The 16,039-nt window shown below is 55.8% G+C and overlaps 1 protein-coding gene across 3 annotated transcripts in view; it reads left to right on the forward strand.

Moving 5' to 3' along the window:
• LOC134984167 (oocyte zinc finger protein XlCOF22-like) overlaps positions 1–16,039 on the forward strand; it is a 110,167-nt gene that overhangs the window by 73,667 nt on the left and 20,461 nt on the right. For 2 of the 3 annotated variants that reach the window (XM_063949788.1, XM_063949789.1), the window contains exons 1-5: positions 3,608–3,786; positions 12,739–12,915; positions 14,360–14,438; positions 14,557–14,654; positions 14,810–15,305. The exons of the other annotated variant lie outside the window; for it this stretch is intronic. In XM_063949788.1, the coding sequence (XP_063805858.1) occupies positions 14,405–14,438; positions 14,557–14,654; positions 14,810–15,305 (628 nt within the window). In that variant the 5' untranslated portion in view covers positions 3,608–3,786; positions 12,739–12,915; positions 14,360–14,404. Of the gene's footprint in view, positions 1–3,607; positions 3,787–12,738; positions 12,916–14,359; positions 14,439–14,556; positions 14,655–14,809; positions 15,306–16,039 lie in introns of those variants that run through there. 3 annotated transcript variants of the gene reach the window in all.

Consider the following 16,039-nt stretch of genomic DNA (forward strand, 5'->3'; position numbering starts at 1 on the left):
TGAAGCAGTCTTCTTGAGGCAATGATGTTTATTTGCTCAATGATAACCTTTAAAAAGGCTCCTCCCTATTGCTAGGGGCAACAGCATACAATCAGATGTTCCAGCAGAATAAGATGGTACAACTACAATACCAATGGAGGCACGCAGGTCTCCTTTTTATGTCAGTTCTACACACAGTACCACAGGGGGGTAAGCCCTCCCTGTCTTCTCCAACCAATCAGGTTATCGCAGAAAATATAAAGAAATACAAGTTACATTACAATAGATAAGACTTATATAAAGCGCATTCCTGCTCCTCTTCATATATAACCAAACCAGTGGCTTTCCCAAACACAATCTGATTATCATGTTCCTGTCTTTCACACATGTAAATGTAACTTGCATTTCAATTGCATTCACCCTCTCACACATAGACAACGTTCTTATACTGTAAATTAAACATAATCTGCATCACACATAATGCAGCCTAAGAAATCTTACATCAAACTGTTGTTACACGAAACCCACTAGTTTTCATTCATAAAACACAATCTGATTTAGCAGCCCCTTGTGTCTCCATGTAAAACCAGTTCACTCAATATTCAGAGAAGACAGCAACAAATCCTTTCACCTGCATGTGTCTATAAAGTTACACAGAGACACATCTCAATCTCAGAGAAATGGCTTATCTATACACCCCTTTCCAGGTGCCAGGGTCATCAGCATCTCAATTCCTAGGTGAGAAGCTTCCAAGCCATTTGTCCTCAAACGTAAATGCATTTTAAAACCAACACAGCTTACACATTCCTTCTAAGTGCTGGCATTTGCTGCAATGTAAATGTGCAATCTTACAACTGTGCCTATTGCCTTAAATATAACATTGGTGAAAACACAGTATTAAATATAAATACCCGGTGCCTAGCACCCATGATACATTTAAAGATGGCGCCTAGCACCAGCGCACAGTTTAAAAGTGGCGCCAAGCGCCCACTGTCCTTGAATATGGCGCCGGTCACTGAGGGTTAACCCCTTCAGTGCCGCGCCGCCATTGTCCACGTAGGCTGTCCGGCCACAGGCCCATATCACTACGTTCCCCCTTGAGCCTGTCACTACATTCCCCGCATGGGCCCCTGTCACTACATTCCCCCCATGGGCCCTATCACTACATTCCCCCCCATGGGCCCTATCACTACATTCCCCGCATGGGCCCCTGCCATTACATCCCCCCCGTGGGCCCCTGTCACTATACCCCCCTGTGATTACATCCCCCCGTGGGCCCCTGTCACTACATTCCCCCCGTGGGCCCCTGTCACTACATTCCCCCCGTGGGCCCCTGTCACTACATTCCCCCCGTGGGCCTCTGTCACTACATCCCTCGCATGGGCCCCTGTCAATACATTCCCCCCATGGGCCCCTGTCACTACATTCCCCCCATGGGCCCCTATCACTACATTCCCCCCATGGGCCTCTGTCACTACATTCCCCCATGGGCCCCTGTCACTACATTTTCCCCGTGGGCCCCTGTCACTACATTCCCGCCGTGAGCCCGTCAATACATTCCCCCCGTGTGCTCCTGTCACTACATTCCACCCATGGGCCCCTGTCACTACATTCCTCCCATGGGCCCCTGTCACTACATTTTCCCCGTGGGCCCCTGTCACTACATTCCCGCCGTGGGCCCGTCACTACATCCCCCATGGGCCTCTGTCACTACATTCCCCCATGAGCCCCTGTCACTACATCCCCCCCGTGTGCTCCTGTCACATTCCACCCATGGGCCCCTGTCACTACATTCCTCCCATGGGCCCCTGTCACTACACCCCCCCATGGGCCCCTGTCACTACATTCCCCCCCATGTGCCCCTGTCACTACATTCCCCCATGAGCCCGTCACTACATTCCCCCCATGGGCCCCTATCACTACATTCCCCCATGGGCCCCGTCACTACATTCCCCCCCATGGGCCTCTATCACTACATTCCCCCATGAGCCCCTGTCACTACATTCCCCCCATGGGCCCCTGTTACTACATTCCCCCCATGGGCCCCTGTCACTACATTTTCCCCGTGGGCCCCTGTCACTACATTCCCCCATGGGCCCCGTCACTACATTCCCCCCCATGGGCCCCTGTCACTACATTCCCCCCCATGGGCCCCTGTCACTACACCCCCCCATGGGCCCCTGTCACTACATTCCCCCCCATGGGCCCCTGTCACTACATTCCCCCATGAGCCCGTCACTACATTCCCCCCATGGGCCCCTATCACTACATTCCCCCATGGGCCCCTGTCACTACATTCCCCCATGGGCCCCTGTCACTACATTCCCCCCCATGGGCCTCTATCACTACATTCCCCCATGGGCCCCTGTCACTACATTCCCCATGGGCCCCTGTCACTACATCCCCCCATGGGCCCCTGTCACTACATTCCCCCATGGGCCCCTGTCACTACATTCCCCCATGGGCCCCTGTCACTACATTCCCCCCATGGGCCCCTATCACTACATTCCCCCATGGGCCCCTGTCACTACATTCCCCCATGGGCCCCTGTCACTACATTCCCCCCCATGGGCCTCTATCACTACATTCCCCCATGGGCCCCTGTCACTACATTCCCCCCATGGGCCCCTATCACTACATTCCCCCATGGGCCCCTGTCACTACATTCCCCCATGGGCCCCTGTCACTACATTCCCCCCCATGGGCCTCTATCACTACATTCCCCCCATGGGCCCCTGTCATTACATCCCCCCCTTCATGGGCCCCTGTCACTTCACTACATTCCTCGCATGGGCCCCTGTCACTACATTCCCCCCATGGGCCCCTGTCACTACATTCCCCCCATGGGCCCCTGTCACTACATTCCCCCCCATGGGCCCCTGTCACTACATCCCCCCATGGGCCCCTGTCACTACATTCCCCCCATGGGCCCATGTCACTACATTCCCCCCATGGGCCCCTGTCACTACATTCCCCCCCCATGGGCCCCTGTCACTACATTCCCCGCCCATGGGCCCCTGTCACTACATTCCCCGCCCATGGGCCCCTGTCACTACATTCCCCCCCATGGGCCCCTGTCACTACATCCCCCCATGGGCCCCTGTCACTACATTCCCCCCATGGGCCCATCACCCCCCAGTCCCACACTGGCTCTCCACCATGGCTGGCACTGTGTGTGCTGGGATATGAAGCCTAGGTGGCTGCAGCCCGGTCAGTAACACAGCAGCTGTGACCACACATCACCCATTATTATTATACACACATCACAGCATCAGGACGGGGCAGGCGCCATGTTCCCGGCCCCCTATGGGCGCCGCCATGTTGGCTTGGTCTGTGCTATTGCAGATAAAGATCTGAGCTAGCGCTGATAATGACGTATACAGGGAGCCGGGGCCAGAGAGTGGGCGGGGCTTATGATGAGTGACGGGAACTGCGTGCTGTGGGCGGGTCTGGCGGTAATTCAGTGACGGGGCAATGCGGCCTATGAGAGGGAGAGAGGGCGGGGCTCAGTGTTAGTGTCTTTAAGCAGCGGCCTATGGGCAGTGAGTGGGCGGGGTTTGCGGCTAATGAGTGACGGAGCTTTGCGGTTTATGAGAGGGAGAGAGGGCGGAGCTGTGTGTGTGTGACGAGCTGCGGCCAATGGACAGTGAGTGGGCGGGGCTGCTCCTGGTTGCTGAGTTACTGTGATAGTCACTCCCCATAATCCAATGCGCTATGCTAACGATAACTCGGAAATACTGCCCCGCCCACTTCCGGAACACATTCCTCAGTTCACGGTGTGATCTCTCCTACCGCCTCATCCTCCAGGTACTGTCCTCTCATCCCACCTGTCTCCTGCCTCATCCTCTCCTAATACCCCCTCCTCTCCTAATACCCCCTCTCCTGCACCCATCCTCTCCTATTACCCCCTCTCCTGCCCCCATCCTCTCCTAATACCCCCTCTCCTGCCCCCATCCTCTCCTAATACCCCCTCTCCTGCCCCCATCCTCTCCTAATACCCCCTCTCCTGCCCCCATCCTCTCCTAATACCCCCTCTCCTGCCCCCACCTCTCCTAATACCCCCCAATCCTGTCCTAATACCCCCTCTCCTGCCCCCATCCTCTCCTAATACCCCCTCTCCTGCCCCCATCCTCTCCTAATACCCCATCTCCTGCCCCCATCCTCTCCTAATACCCCATCTCCTGCCCCATCCTCTCCTAATACCCCCTCTCCTGCCCCCATCCTCTCCTAATACCCCCTCTCCTGCCCCCATCCTCTCCTAATACCCCCTCTCCTGCCCCCATCCTCTCCTAATACCCCCTCTCCTGCCCCCACCTCTCCTAATACCCCTCTCCTGCACCCATCCTCTCCTATTACCCCCTCTCCTGCCCCCATCCTCTACTAATACCCCCTCTCCTGCCCCATCCTCCCCTAATACCCCCTCTCCTGCCCCATCCTCTCCTAATACCCCCTCTCCTGCCCCTACCTCTCCTAATACCCCCTCTCCTGCCCCCATCCTCTCCTAATACCCCCTCTCCTGCCCCATCCTCTCCTAATACCCCCACCTCTCCTAATACCCCTCTCCTACCCCCATCCTCTCCTAATACCCCCTTTCCTGCCCCCATCCTCTACTAATACCCCCTCTACTGCCCCATCCTCCCCTAATACCCCCTCTCCTGCCCCATCCTCTCCTAATACCCCCTCTCCTGCCCCCATCCTCTCCTAATACCCCCTCTCCTGCCCCCATCCTCTCCTAATACCCCCTCTCCTGCCCCCATCCTCTCCTAATACCCCCTCTCCTGCCCCCACCTCTCCTAATACCCCCCAATCCTGTCCTAATACCCCCTCTCCTGCCCCCATCCTCTCCTAATACCCCCTCTCCTGCCCCCATCCTCTCCTAATACCCCATCTCCTGCCCCATCCTCTCCTAATACCCCCTCTCCTGCCCCCATCCTCTCCTAATACCCCCTCTCCTGCCCCCATCCTCTCCTAATACCCCCTCTCCTGCCCCATCCTCTCCTAATACCCCTCTCCTGCCCCATCCTCTCCTAATACCCCCTCTCCTGCCCCCACCTCTCCTAATACCCCCTCTCCTGCCCCCATCCTCTCCTAATACCCCCTCTCCTGCCCCATCCTCTCCTAATACCCCCTCTCCTGCCTCCATCCTCTCCTAATACCCCCTCTCCTGCCCCCATCCTCTCCTAATACCCCCTCTCCTGCCCCCATCCTCTCCTAATACCCCCTCTCCTGCCCCATCCTCTCCTAATACCCCCTCTCCTGCCCCCAACCTCTCCTAATACCCCCTCTCCTGCCCCATCCTCTCCTAATACCCCCTCTCCTACCCCCATCCTCTCCTAATACCCCCTCTCCTGCCCCATCCTCTCCTAACACCCCTCTCCTGCCCCCATCCTCTCCTAATACCCCCTCTCCTGCCCCCACCTGTCCTAATACCCCCTCTCCTGCCCCCACCTGTCCTAATACCCCCTCTTCTTCCCCCATCCTCTCCTAACACCCCTCTCCTGCCCCATCCTCTCCTAATACCCCCTCTCCTGCCCCCACCTGTCCTAATACCCCCTCTCCTGCCCCCATCCTCTCCTAATACCCCCTCTTCTTCCCCTATCCTCTCCTAATACCCCCACTACTGCCCCATCCTCTCCTAATACCCCCTTTCCTGCCCCATCCTCTCCTAATACCCCCATTCCTGCCCCCATCCTCTCCTAATACCCCCTCTCCTGCCCCCAACCTCTCCTAATACCCCCTTTCCTGCCCCCACCTCTCCTAATACCCCCTCTCCTGCCCCATCCTCTCCTAATACCCCCTCTCCTGCCCCCATCCTCTCCTAATACCCCCTCTCCTGCCTCCATCCTCTCCTAATACCCCCATCCTCTACTAATACCCTCTCTCCTGCCCCCATCCTCTCCTAATACCCCCATCCTCTCCTAATACCCCCTCCCCTGCCCCCATCCTCTCCTAGTACCCCCTCTCCTGCCCCCATCCTCTCCTAATACCCCCATCCTCTCCTAATACCCTCTCTCCTGCCCCCATCCTGTCCTAATACCCTCTCTCCTGCCCCTATCCTCTCCTAATACCCCCTCTCCTGCCCTCAACCTCTCCTAATACCCCCTCTCCTGCCCTCAACCTCTCCTAATACCCCCTCTCCTGCCCCCAACCTCTCCTAATACCCCCTCTCCTGCCCCCAACCTCTCCTAATACCCCCTCTCCTGCCCCCAACCTCTCCTAATACCCCCTCTCCTGCCCCCATCCTCACCTAATATCCCCTCTCCTGCCCCCATCCTCCCCTAATACCCCCTCTCCTGCCTCCATCCTCTCCTAATACCCCCTCTCCTTCCCCAACCTCTCCTAATACCCCCTCTCCTGCCTCCATCCGGTCCTAATACCCCCTCTCCTGCCCCCATCCTGTCCTAATACCCCCTCTCCTGCCCCCATCCTGTCCTAATACCCCCTCTCCTGCCCCCTCCTGTCCTAATACCCCCTCTCCTGCCCCCTCCTGTCCTAATACCCCCTCTCCTGCCCCCACCTCTCCTAATACCCCCTCTCCTGCCCCCATCCTCTCCTAATACCCCCTCTCCTACCCCCATCCTCTCCTAATACCCCCTCTCCTGCCCCCATCCTCTCCTAATACCCCCTCTCCTGCCCCCATCCTCTCCTAATACCCCCTCTCCTGCCCCCATCCTCTCCTAATACCCCCTCTCCTGCCCCCATCCTCTCCTAATACCCTCTCTCCTGCCCCCATCCTCTCCTAATACCCCCTCTCCTGCCTCCATCCTCTCCTAATACCCCCTCTCCTGCCCCCATCCTCTCCTAATACCCCCTCTCCTGCCCCCATCCTCTCCTAATACCCCCTCTCCTGCCCCCATCCTCTCCTAATACCCCCTCTCCTGCCCCCAACCTCTCCTAATACCCCCTCTCCTGCCTCCAACCTCTCCTAATACCCCCTCTCCTGCCTCCATCCTCTCCTAATACCCCCTCTCCTGCCCCCATCCTCTCCTAATACCCCCTCTCCTGCCCCCATCCTCTCCTAATACCCCCTCTCCTGCCCCCATCCTCTCCTAATACCCCCTCTCCTGCCCCCATCCTCTCCTAATACCCCCTCTCCTGCCCCCATCCTCTCCTAATACCCCCTCTCCTGCCCCCATCCTCTCCTAATACCCCCTCTCCTGCCCCCATCCTCTCCTAATACCCCCTCTCCTGCCCCCATCCTCTCCTAATACCCCCTCTCCTGCCCCCATCCTCTCCTAATACCCCCTCTCCTGCCCCCATCCTCTCCTAATATCCCCTCTCCTGCCCCCATCCTCTCCTAATACCCCCTCTCCTGCCCCCACCTCTCCTAATACCCCCGTTCCTGCCCCCATCCTCTCCTAATACCCCCGTTCCTGCTCCCATCCTCTCCTAATACCCCCGTTCCTGCCCCCATCCTCTCCTAATACCCCTCTCCTGCCCCCAACCTCTCCTAATACCCCCTCTCCTGCCCCCAACCTCTCCTAATACCCCCTCTCCTGCCCCCATCCTGTCCTAATACCCCCTCTCCTGCCCCCATCCTCTCCTAATACCCCCTCTCCTGCCCCCATCCTCTCCTAATACCCCCTCTCCTGCCCCCATCCTCTCCTAATATCCCCTCTCCTGCCCCCATCCTCTCCTAATATCCCCTCTCCTGCCCCCATCCTCTCCTAATACCCCCTCTCCTGCCCCCACCTCTCCTAATACCCCCGTTCCTGCTCCCATCCTCTCCTAATACCCCCGTTCCTGCCCCCATCCTCTCCTAATACCCCTCTCCTGCCCCCAACCTCTCCTAATACCCCCTCTCCTGCCCCCAACCTCTCCTAATACCCCCTCTCCTGCCCCCATCCTGTCCTAATACCCCCTCTCCTGCCCCATCCTCTCCTAATACCCCCTCTCCAGCCTCATCCTCTCCTAATACCCCCTCTCCTGCCCCCAACCTCTCCTAATACCCCCTCTCCTGCCCCCACCTCTAATACCCCCTCTCCTGCCCTCAACCTCTCCTAATACCCCCTCTCCTGCCCTCAACCTCTCCTAATACCCCCTCTCCTGCCCTCAACCTCTCCTAATACCCCCTCTCCTGCCCCCATCCTGTCCTAATACCCCCTCTCCTGCCCCATCCTCTCCTAATACCCCCTCTCCTGCCCCCAACCTCTCCTAATACCCCCTCTCCTGCCCCATCCTCTCCTAATACCCCTCTCCTGCCCCCATCCTCTCCTAATGCCCCTTTCCTGCCCCCATCCACTCCTAATACCCCCTCTCCTGCCCCCATCCTGTCCTAATACCCCCTCTCCTGCCCCCATCCTGTCCTAATACCCCCTCTCCTGCCCCATCCTGTCCCAATACCCCCTCTCCTGCCCCCATCCTGTCCTAATACCCCCTCTCCTGCCCCCATCCTCTGCTAATACCCCCTCTCCTGCCTCCATCCTCTCCTAATACCCCCTCTCCTGCCCCCACTCCTAATACCCCCTCTCCTGCCCCCATCCTCTCCTAATACCCCCTCTCCTGCCCCCATCCTCTCCTAATACCCCTCTCCTGCCCCCATCCTCTCCTAATTCCCCCTCTCCTGCCCCCATCCTCTCCTAATTCCCCCTCTCCTGCCCCCATCCTCTCCTAATTCCCCCTCTCCTGCCCCCATCCTCTCCTAATTCCCCCTCTCCTGCCCCCATCCTCTCCTAATTCCCCCTCTCCTGCCCCCATCCTCTCCTAATTCCCCCTCTCCTTATACCCCCTCTCCTGCCCCCAACCTCACCTAATACCTCCTCTCCTGCCCCCAACCTCTCCTAATACCCCCTCTCCTGCCCCCAACCTCTCCTAATACCCCCTCTCCTGCCCCCAACCTCTCCTAATACCCCCTCTCCTGCCCCCAACCTCTCCTAATACCCCCTCTCCTGCCCCCAACCTCTCCTAATACCCCCTCTCCTGCCCCCAACCTCTCCTAATACCCCCTCTCCTGCCCCCAACCTCTCCTAATACCCCCTCTCCTGCCCCCATCCTCTCCTAATACCCCCTCTCCTGCCCCCATCCTCTCCTAATACCCCCTCTCCTGCCCCCAACCTCTCCTAATACCCCCTCTCCTTCCCCCAACCTCTCCTAATACCCCCTCTCCTGCCCCCAACCTCTCCTAATACCCCCTCTCCTGCCCCCAACCTCTCCTAATACCCCCTCTCCTGCCCCCAACCTCTCCTAATACCCCCTCTCCTGCACCCATCCTCTCCTAATACCCCCTCTCCTGCCCCCATCCTCTCCTAATACCCCCTCTCCTGCCCCCATCCTCTCCTAATACCCCCTCTCCTGCCCCCAACCTCTCCTAATACCCCCTCTCCTGCCCCCAACCTCTCCTAATACCCCCTCTCCTGCCCCCAACCTCTCCTAATACCCCCTCTCCTGCCCCCAACCTCTCCTAATACCCCCTCTCCTGCCCCCAACCTCTCCTAATACCCCCTCTCCTGCCCCCAACCTCTCCTAATACCCCCTCTCCTGCCCCCAACCTCTCCTAATACCCCCTCTCCTGCCCCCAACCTCTCCTGCCCCCAACCTCTCCTAATACCCCCTCTCCTGCCCCCAACCTCTCCTAATACCCCTCTCCTGCCCCCAACCCCACCTAATACCCCCTCTCCTGCCCCATCCTCTCATAACGCCCCCATCCTCTCCTAACGCCCCCTCTCCTGTCCCTCCCTGTCTAGACATTTCAGTGCCCTTGGCAGAATGTAAATTTGCTCCCTCTGCCATACTTTAAATCAAGGACAGTGCGTGCCGAAGGAGTGCACCAAAAATGTAGGGGCGTGGCTTCATGGGGAAAGAGCGTGGCCACATAACAGTACCAATTCACATTACACCACACAGGTGGAGAACGTTACACACATTGCAGCAGGTAGAGCGCGTTACACACATTGCAGCAGGTAGAGCGCGTTACACACATTGCAGCAGGTAGAGCACGTTACACACATTGCACCAGGTAGAGCGCGTTACACACATTGCTCCAGGTAGAGCGCGTTACACACATTGCTCCAGGTAGAGCGCGTTACACACATTGCTCCAGGTAGAGCGCGTTACACACATTGCGCCAGGCAGAGGTCGTTGCACACATTGCGCCAGGCAGAGGTCGTTGCACACATTGCGCCAGGCAGAGGTCGTTGCACACATTGCGCCAGGCAGAGGTCGTTGCACACATTGTGCCAGGCAGAGGTCGTTGCACACATTGCGCCAGGCAGAGGTCGTTGCACACATTGCGCCAGGCAGAGGTCGTTGCACACATTGCGCCAGGCAGAGGTCGTTGCACACATTGCGCCAGGCAGAGGTCGTTGCACACATTGCGCCAGGCAGAGGTCGTTGCACACATTGCGCCAGGCAGAGGTCGTTGCACACATTGCGCCAGGCAGAGGTCGTTGCACATGTTTTATATGGTACCAGGGAGTAGGGACAGAGAGTAGCAGCAGGGAGAAGGGACAGAGAGGGGCAGCAGTGAGGAGGGACTGAGACGGGCGGCAGGGACAGAGGGAGGGAGCAGGGACAGAGAGGGGCGGTAGTGACAGAGAGGGGGCAGCGGGGAGCAGGGACAGGGAGGGGGGCAGCAGGGACAGAAGGGAAAGAGGGACAGAAGGGAAAGAGGGACAGAAGGGACAGAGGGAACAGGGACAGAGGGACAGAAGGGAACAGGGACAGAGAGGGGGAGGAGGGACAGAGAGGGACGGCAGGGAGGAGGGACAGAGAGGGGCGGCAGGGAGGAGGGACAGAGAGGGGGAGGAGGGACAGAGAGGGGGAGGAGGGACAGAGAGAGGGGGCGGCAGGGAGGAGGGACAGAGAGGGGGCGTCAGGGAGGAGGGACAGAGAGTGGCGGCAGGGAGGAGGGACAGAGAGGGGGGAGGAGGGACAGAGAGGGGCGGCAGGGAGCAGGGACAGAGAGGCAGGAGAGAGTGCAGACAGAAACCTCACCACCACCCGCCAGGGACCAGGCCCCCACCGCGTACCTGTAAAAAGAGCACTCCGGTCTGCTCCATGGACACTGCCAGCAGCAGCGGAGTCAGCCGGGCAGTGGTCCAGTGGGCTGCCAGTGGTTGAGTCACGCTACTTGCAGAGGGAGGGCACGTGCAGCCACTAATCGGGGGAAAAGCCTGCGGAGCAGAGGAGGAGGGGGAGGGCGGTAGATCATACTCTTCATGGTCTCCGCCTCTTCCAAGTTCCTTCTTCCGTTGGTATGTATACCGGACGGCACAGGACAGGTCAGCGCTGCTGGTTACAGCGCGTCCTGAGGGACCCAGCGTTTATTTTTGTGTCCCCACCATCAATTCTGGGGAAAAATATGCGCTATAGCACATTTATGCGTCCACTGTTTTAGTTTAAAAAAAAATAAATATGTATATTTATTTTTATATTTTTTCAAACATCGCAACTATCAGAACATTGGAAAACATTGCGACCATCGCAGCTTTCATTTTGAAAGCCGGGACAGCCTCCAGGGATACAGGGGGGGCTTGCTGGAGTTAATTTACACTTCCCCAGCGGGTGTCATTGTCTGCAGTCGCTGGAGGGGGGGTTCCTGCCGTACTGACCAATCAGCAGTGATGGGCAGCACGCAATCAGTAGGGGAGAGTGCGGGGAGGCAGAGGAACCTTCCGGTCCCTTTGAGAGCAGCAGCCGCTGCTAACATTCTCTATCTGATTGGTCGCATCCTGTGCCACCAGGTCAGATACAGCACTTGCAGGCATGGTCACATCTGATGCCACCATGCCAGTCAAGAGGTTAAAATATCATCTCTACGCTAATGATACTGAAATCTACCTCTCCTCCCCGGATCTCTCCCCCGCTGTCCTCGTATCTCCAGCTGTCTCTCTGCTGTCTCTTCCTGGATGTCCCAGCACTAGCTTACACTTATGTCTAACACTGAGCTGATCCTCTTCCCTCCCTCCCACACTCTCATTATCTATTCATGGCACTACTATCTCCTCTAGCCCCCAAGTGCGCTGTCTTGGAGTAATCCTTGACTCCTCCCTCTCCTTCACACCACACATTCAGCACCTCTCACAGTACTGCCGTTTCCATCTAAACATCTCCAGGATCAGATCCTTTCTCACCCAGGAAGCTACTAATACCCTCATCCACTCACTGGTCTTCTCCAGATTGGACTACTGTAATCTCCTCCTGACTGGCACTCCTGACATACGCTTGTCTCCACTCCAATCTGTCCTCAGTGCTGCTGCCTGGCTCATCTTTCTCACCAGACGTACTACGTCCACCTCTCCTCTCTTACAAGCCCTTCGCTGGCTCCCCTTCCCCTTCAGAATCCAATTCAAGCTTCTCACATGCAAAGCCCTCACCCACTCCTCTCCCTCTTGCATCTCTGACCTTCTCTCTGGACACTCCCACCTGTCCTCTTCTCTCCGCTAATGAACACTGTCTCTCCTGCAGACTGATTACCTCCTCCCATTCCTACCTATAAGATTTCTCACGTGCTCTCCCCATCTGACTCTCCACCTCTCTACAAAACTTCAAATGGGCTCTCAAGACCCACTTCTTCACCAAACCCAGCCAACTGTCCTCCTAACCCTATTATCCATGCTCACAGTCTACTACTTCTATGTCACCCTTGTCTGTTAGCCCTATCTATACTAATAACACAGGGACATGACTGGGGAGGTGAGGGGATCTGGGAGTGTCACAGTGACATCACTTATATCTATAGTAATAATACAGGGACATGACTGCGGAGGTGAGGGGATCTGGGAGTGTCACAGTGATAATGATGTCTTCCCCATTTCGCAGAGTTACGTAGTAGTGAAGAAGACATCCGATGAGTGTAAGGCACCCACCAGCCACCGCATTGTGTCAGTAGGACGGACCAGAACCCAGAGTCCCATCACGGTGCCTCCACCTCACTCACTGATACATCAGAAGATCCTGTAACTCACCAACAAGATCATTCAGCTGTTGACTGGAGAGGTGACTGCTGGGAGTGGGGCATTATACAGTAACACCAGGGGATGTGTCTGGGTGATGACTGGAGAGGTGACTGCTGGGAATGGGGCATTATACAGTAACACCAGGGTATGTGTCTGGGTGATGACTGGAGAGGTGACTGCTGGAAATGGGGCATTATACAGTAACACGGGGGGACGTGTCTGGGTGATGACTGGAGAGGTGACTGCTGGGAATATGACATTATACAGTAACACGGGGGGACGTGTCTGGGTGATGACTGGAGAGGTGACTGCTGGGAATATGACATTATACAGTAACACCAGGGGACGTGTCTGGGTGATGACTGGAGAGGTGACTGCTGGGAATGGGACATTATACAGTAACACCGGGGGACGTGTCTGGGTGATGACTGGAGAGGTGACTGCTGGGAATGGGACATTATACAGTAACACCGGGGGACGTGTCTGGGTGATGACTGGAGAGGTGACTGCTGGGAATGGGACATTATACAGTAACACCAGGGGACGTGTCTGGGTGATGACTGGAGAGGTGACTGCTGGGAATGGGGCATTATACAGTAACACCAGGGGATGTGTCTGGGTGATGGCTGGAGAGGTGACTGCTGGGAATGGGGCATTATACAGTTACACCAGGGGATGTGTCTGGGTGATGACTGGAGAGGTGACTGCTGGGAATGGGGCATTGTACAGTAACACCAGGGGATGTGTCTGGGTGATGACTGGAGAGGTGACTGCTGGGAATGGGACATTATACAGTAACACCAGGGGACGTGTCTGGGTGATGACTGGAGAGGTCACTGCTGGGAATGGGACATTATACAGTAACACCAGGGGACGTGTCTGGGTGATGACTGGAGAGGTGACTGCTGGGAATGGGGCATTATACAGTAACACCAGGGGAAGTGTCTGGGTGATGACTGGAGAGGTGACTGCTGGGAGTGGGGCATTATACAGTAACACCAGGGGATGTGTCTGGGTGATGACTGGAGAGGTGACTGCTGGGAATGGGACATTATACAGTAACACCAGGTGACATGTCTGGGTGATGACTGGAGAGGTGACTGCTGGGAATGGGACATTATACAGGAACACCAGGGGGCGTGTCTGGGTGATGACTGGAGAGTTGACTGCTGGGAATGGGACATTATACAGTAACACCAGTGGATGTGTCTGGGTGATGACTGGAGAGGTGACTGCCGGGAATGGGACATTATACAGTAACACCGGGGGATGTGTCTGGGTGATGACTGGAGAGTTGACTGCTGGGAATAGGACATTATACAGTAACACCAGTGGATGTGTCTGGGTGATGACTGGAGAGGTGACTGCTGGGAATGGGGCATTATACAGTTACACCAGGGGACGTGTCTGGGTGATGACTGTATCACTGTGTGTGTCAGGTTCCTATAAGGTGTCAGGATGTCACTGTCTATGTCTCCATGCAGGAGGGGGAGTATATAGAGGAACACAGGGGTCTGTACAAGGACGTGATGATGGAGAATCACCGGCCCCTCACATCACTGGGTAAGAGGAGACTGTCATGTATTGTACAGGGGAGAGCAGGTATGAGGGCCCCTATATACACACATCATCTGACAATCACATATATACACTGTACTCAGTCACTGTGTGTCTCCTACAGATGGGCCCAGTAACAGAGATACCCCAGAGAGATGTCCCTGTCCTCTGTATTCCCAGGATTGTACAGAGGAGAATCACAGGATCCCACAGGAGGATCAGGTAGGTGGGATTTAGGGTCTCGCCCATATACCAAAGTGACTGTCACTATATGATCTGTAGAGGAGCTGTGTGTCTTATACACTGATATTATACTGTTTCATCTCAGTTTAAACTGACTGTATGTAAATGTCATTATAGTGGTTTTGTTTTTTTAGGTTGAACCTCTGTCTGATATTAAAATAGAAGCTATAGAGGGAGAAGAAGAGACGTATGTGACTGATATAAAGGCAGAAGATATAGAGGGAGAAGAAGAGACGTATGTGACTGATATAAAGGCAGAAGATACAGAGGGAGAAGAAGAGGCGTATGTGACTGATATAAAGGCAGAAGATATAGAGGGAGAAGAAGAGACGTATGTGACTGATATAAAGGCAGAAGATATAGAGGGAGAAGAAGAGACGTATGTGACTGATATAAAGGCAGAAGATACAGAGGGAGAAGAAGAGGCGTATGTGACTGATATAAAGGCAGAAGATATAGAGGGAGAAGAAGAGACGTATGTGACTGATATAAAGGCAGAAGATATAGAGGGAGAAGAAGAGACGTATGTGACTGATATAAAGATAGAAGATATAGAGGGAGAAGAAGAGACGTATGTGAGGGGTGATCAGTGGTGTAAGGATGAGGAGATCTCTACAGATATCAGCACAGGTGAGTAATAAACACTTATTACAGAAGAGAGTCCCATATTCTCCTTTCTCAGTCACTACAGCAATCTCTTATCCTACATCCTCCTCTCTCAGTACAGACTAATGAGGGAAATGTATACTCCTGCTCTCCCCCTCACATCATGTCACTGTGTGTTACCAGCCCAGAGATCTGACCAGTCTCCTCCCCACACACTCTGGTGTATCTCATACATCAGGAGCCATCAGCCCCTATTATACTCCTGCTCTCCCCCTCACATCATGTCACTGTGTGTTACCAGCCCAGAGATCTGACCAGTCTCCTCCCCACGCTCTCTGGTGTATTTCATACATCAGGAGACATCAGCCCCTATTATACTCCCGCTCTCCCCTCACATCATGTCACTGTGTGTTACCAGCCTAGAGATCTGACCAGTCTTCTCCCCACACTCTCTGGTGTATCTCATACATCAGGAGCCATCAGCCCCTATTATACTCCTGCTCTCCCCCTCACATCATGTCACTGTGTGTTACCAGCCCAGAGATCTGACCAGTCTCCTCCCCACACTCTCTGTTGTATCTCATACATCAGGAGGCATCAGCCCCTATTTCTCTGACGTCCTAGTGGATGCTGGGGACTCCGTAAGGACCATGAGGAATAGACGGGCTCCGCAAGAGACTGGGCACTCTAAAGAAAGATTAGGTACTACATCTGGTGTACACTGGCTCCTCCCTCTATGCCCCTCCTCCAGACCTCAG

Source organism: Pseudophryne corroboree (genome assembly GCF_028390025.1).
Source record: "Pseudophryne corroboree isolate aPseCor3 chromosome 3 unlocalized genomic scaffold, aPseCor3.hap2 SUPER_3_unloc_4, whole genome shotgun sequence".
In the NCBI taxonomy this organism is placed as follows: Eukaryota; Metazoa; Chordata; class Amphibia; order Anura; family Myobatrachidae; genus Pseudophryne; species Pseudophryne corroboree.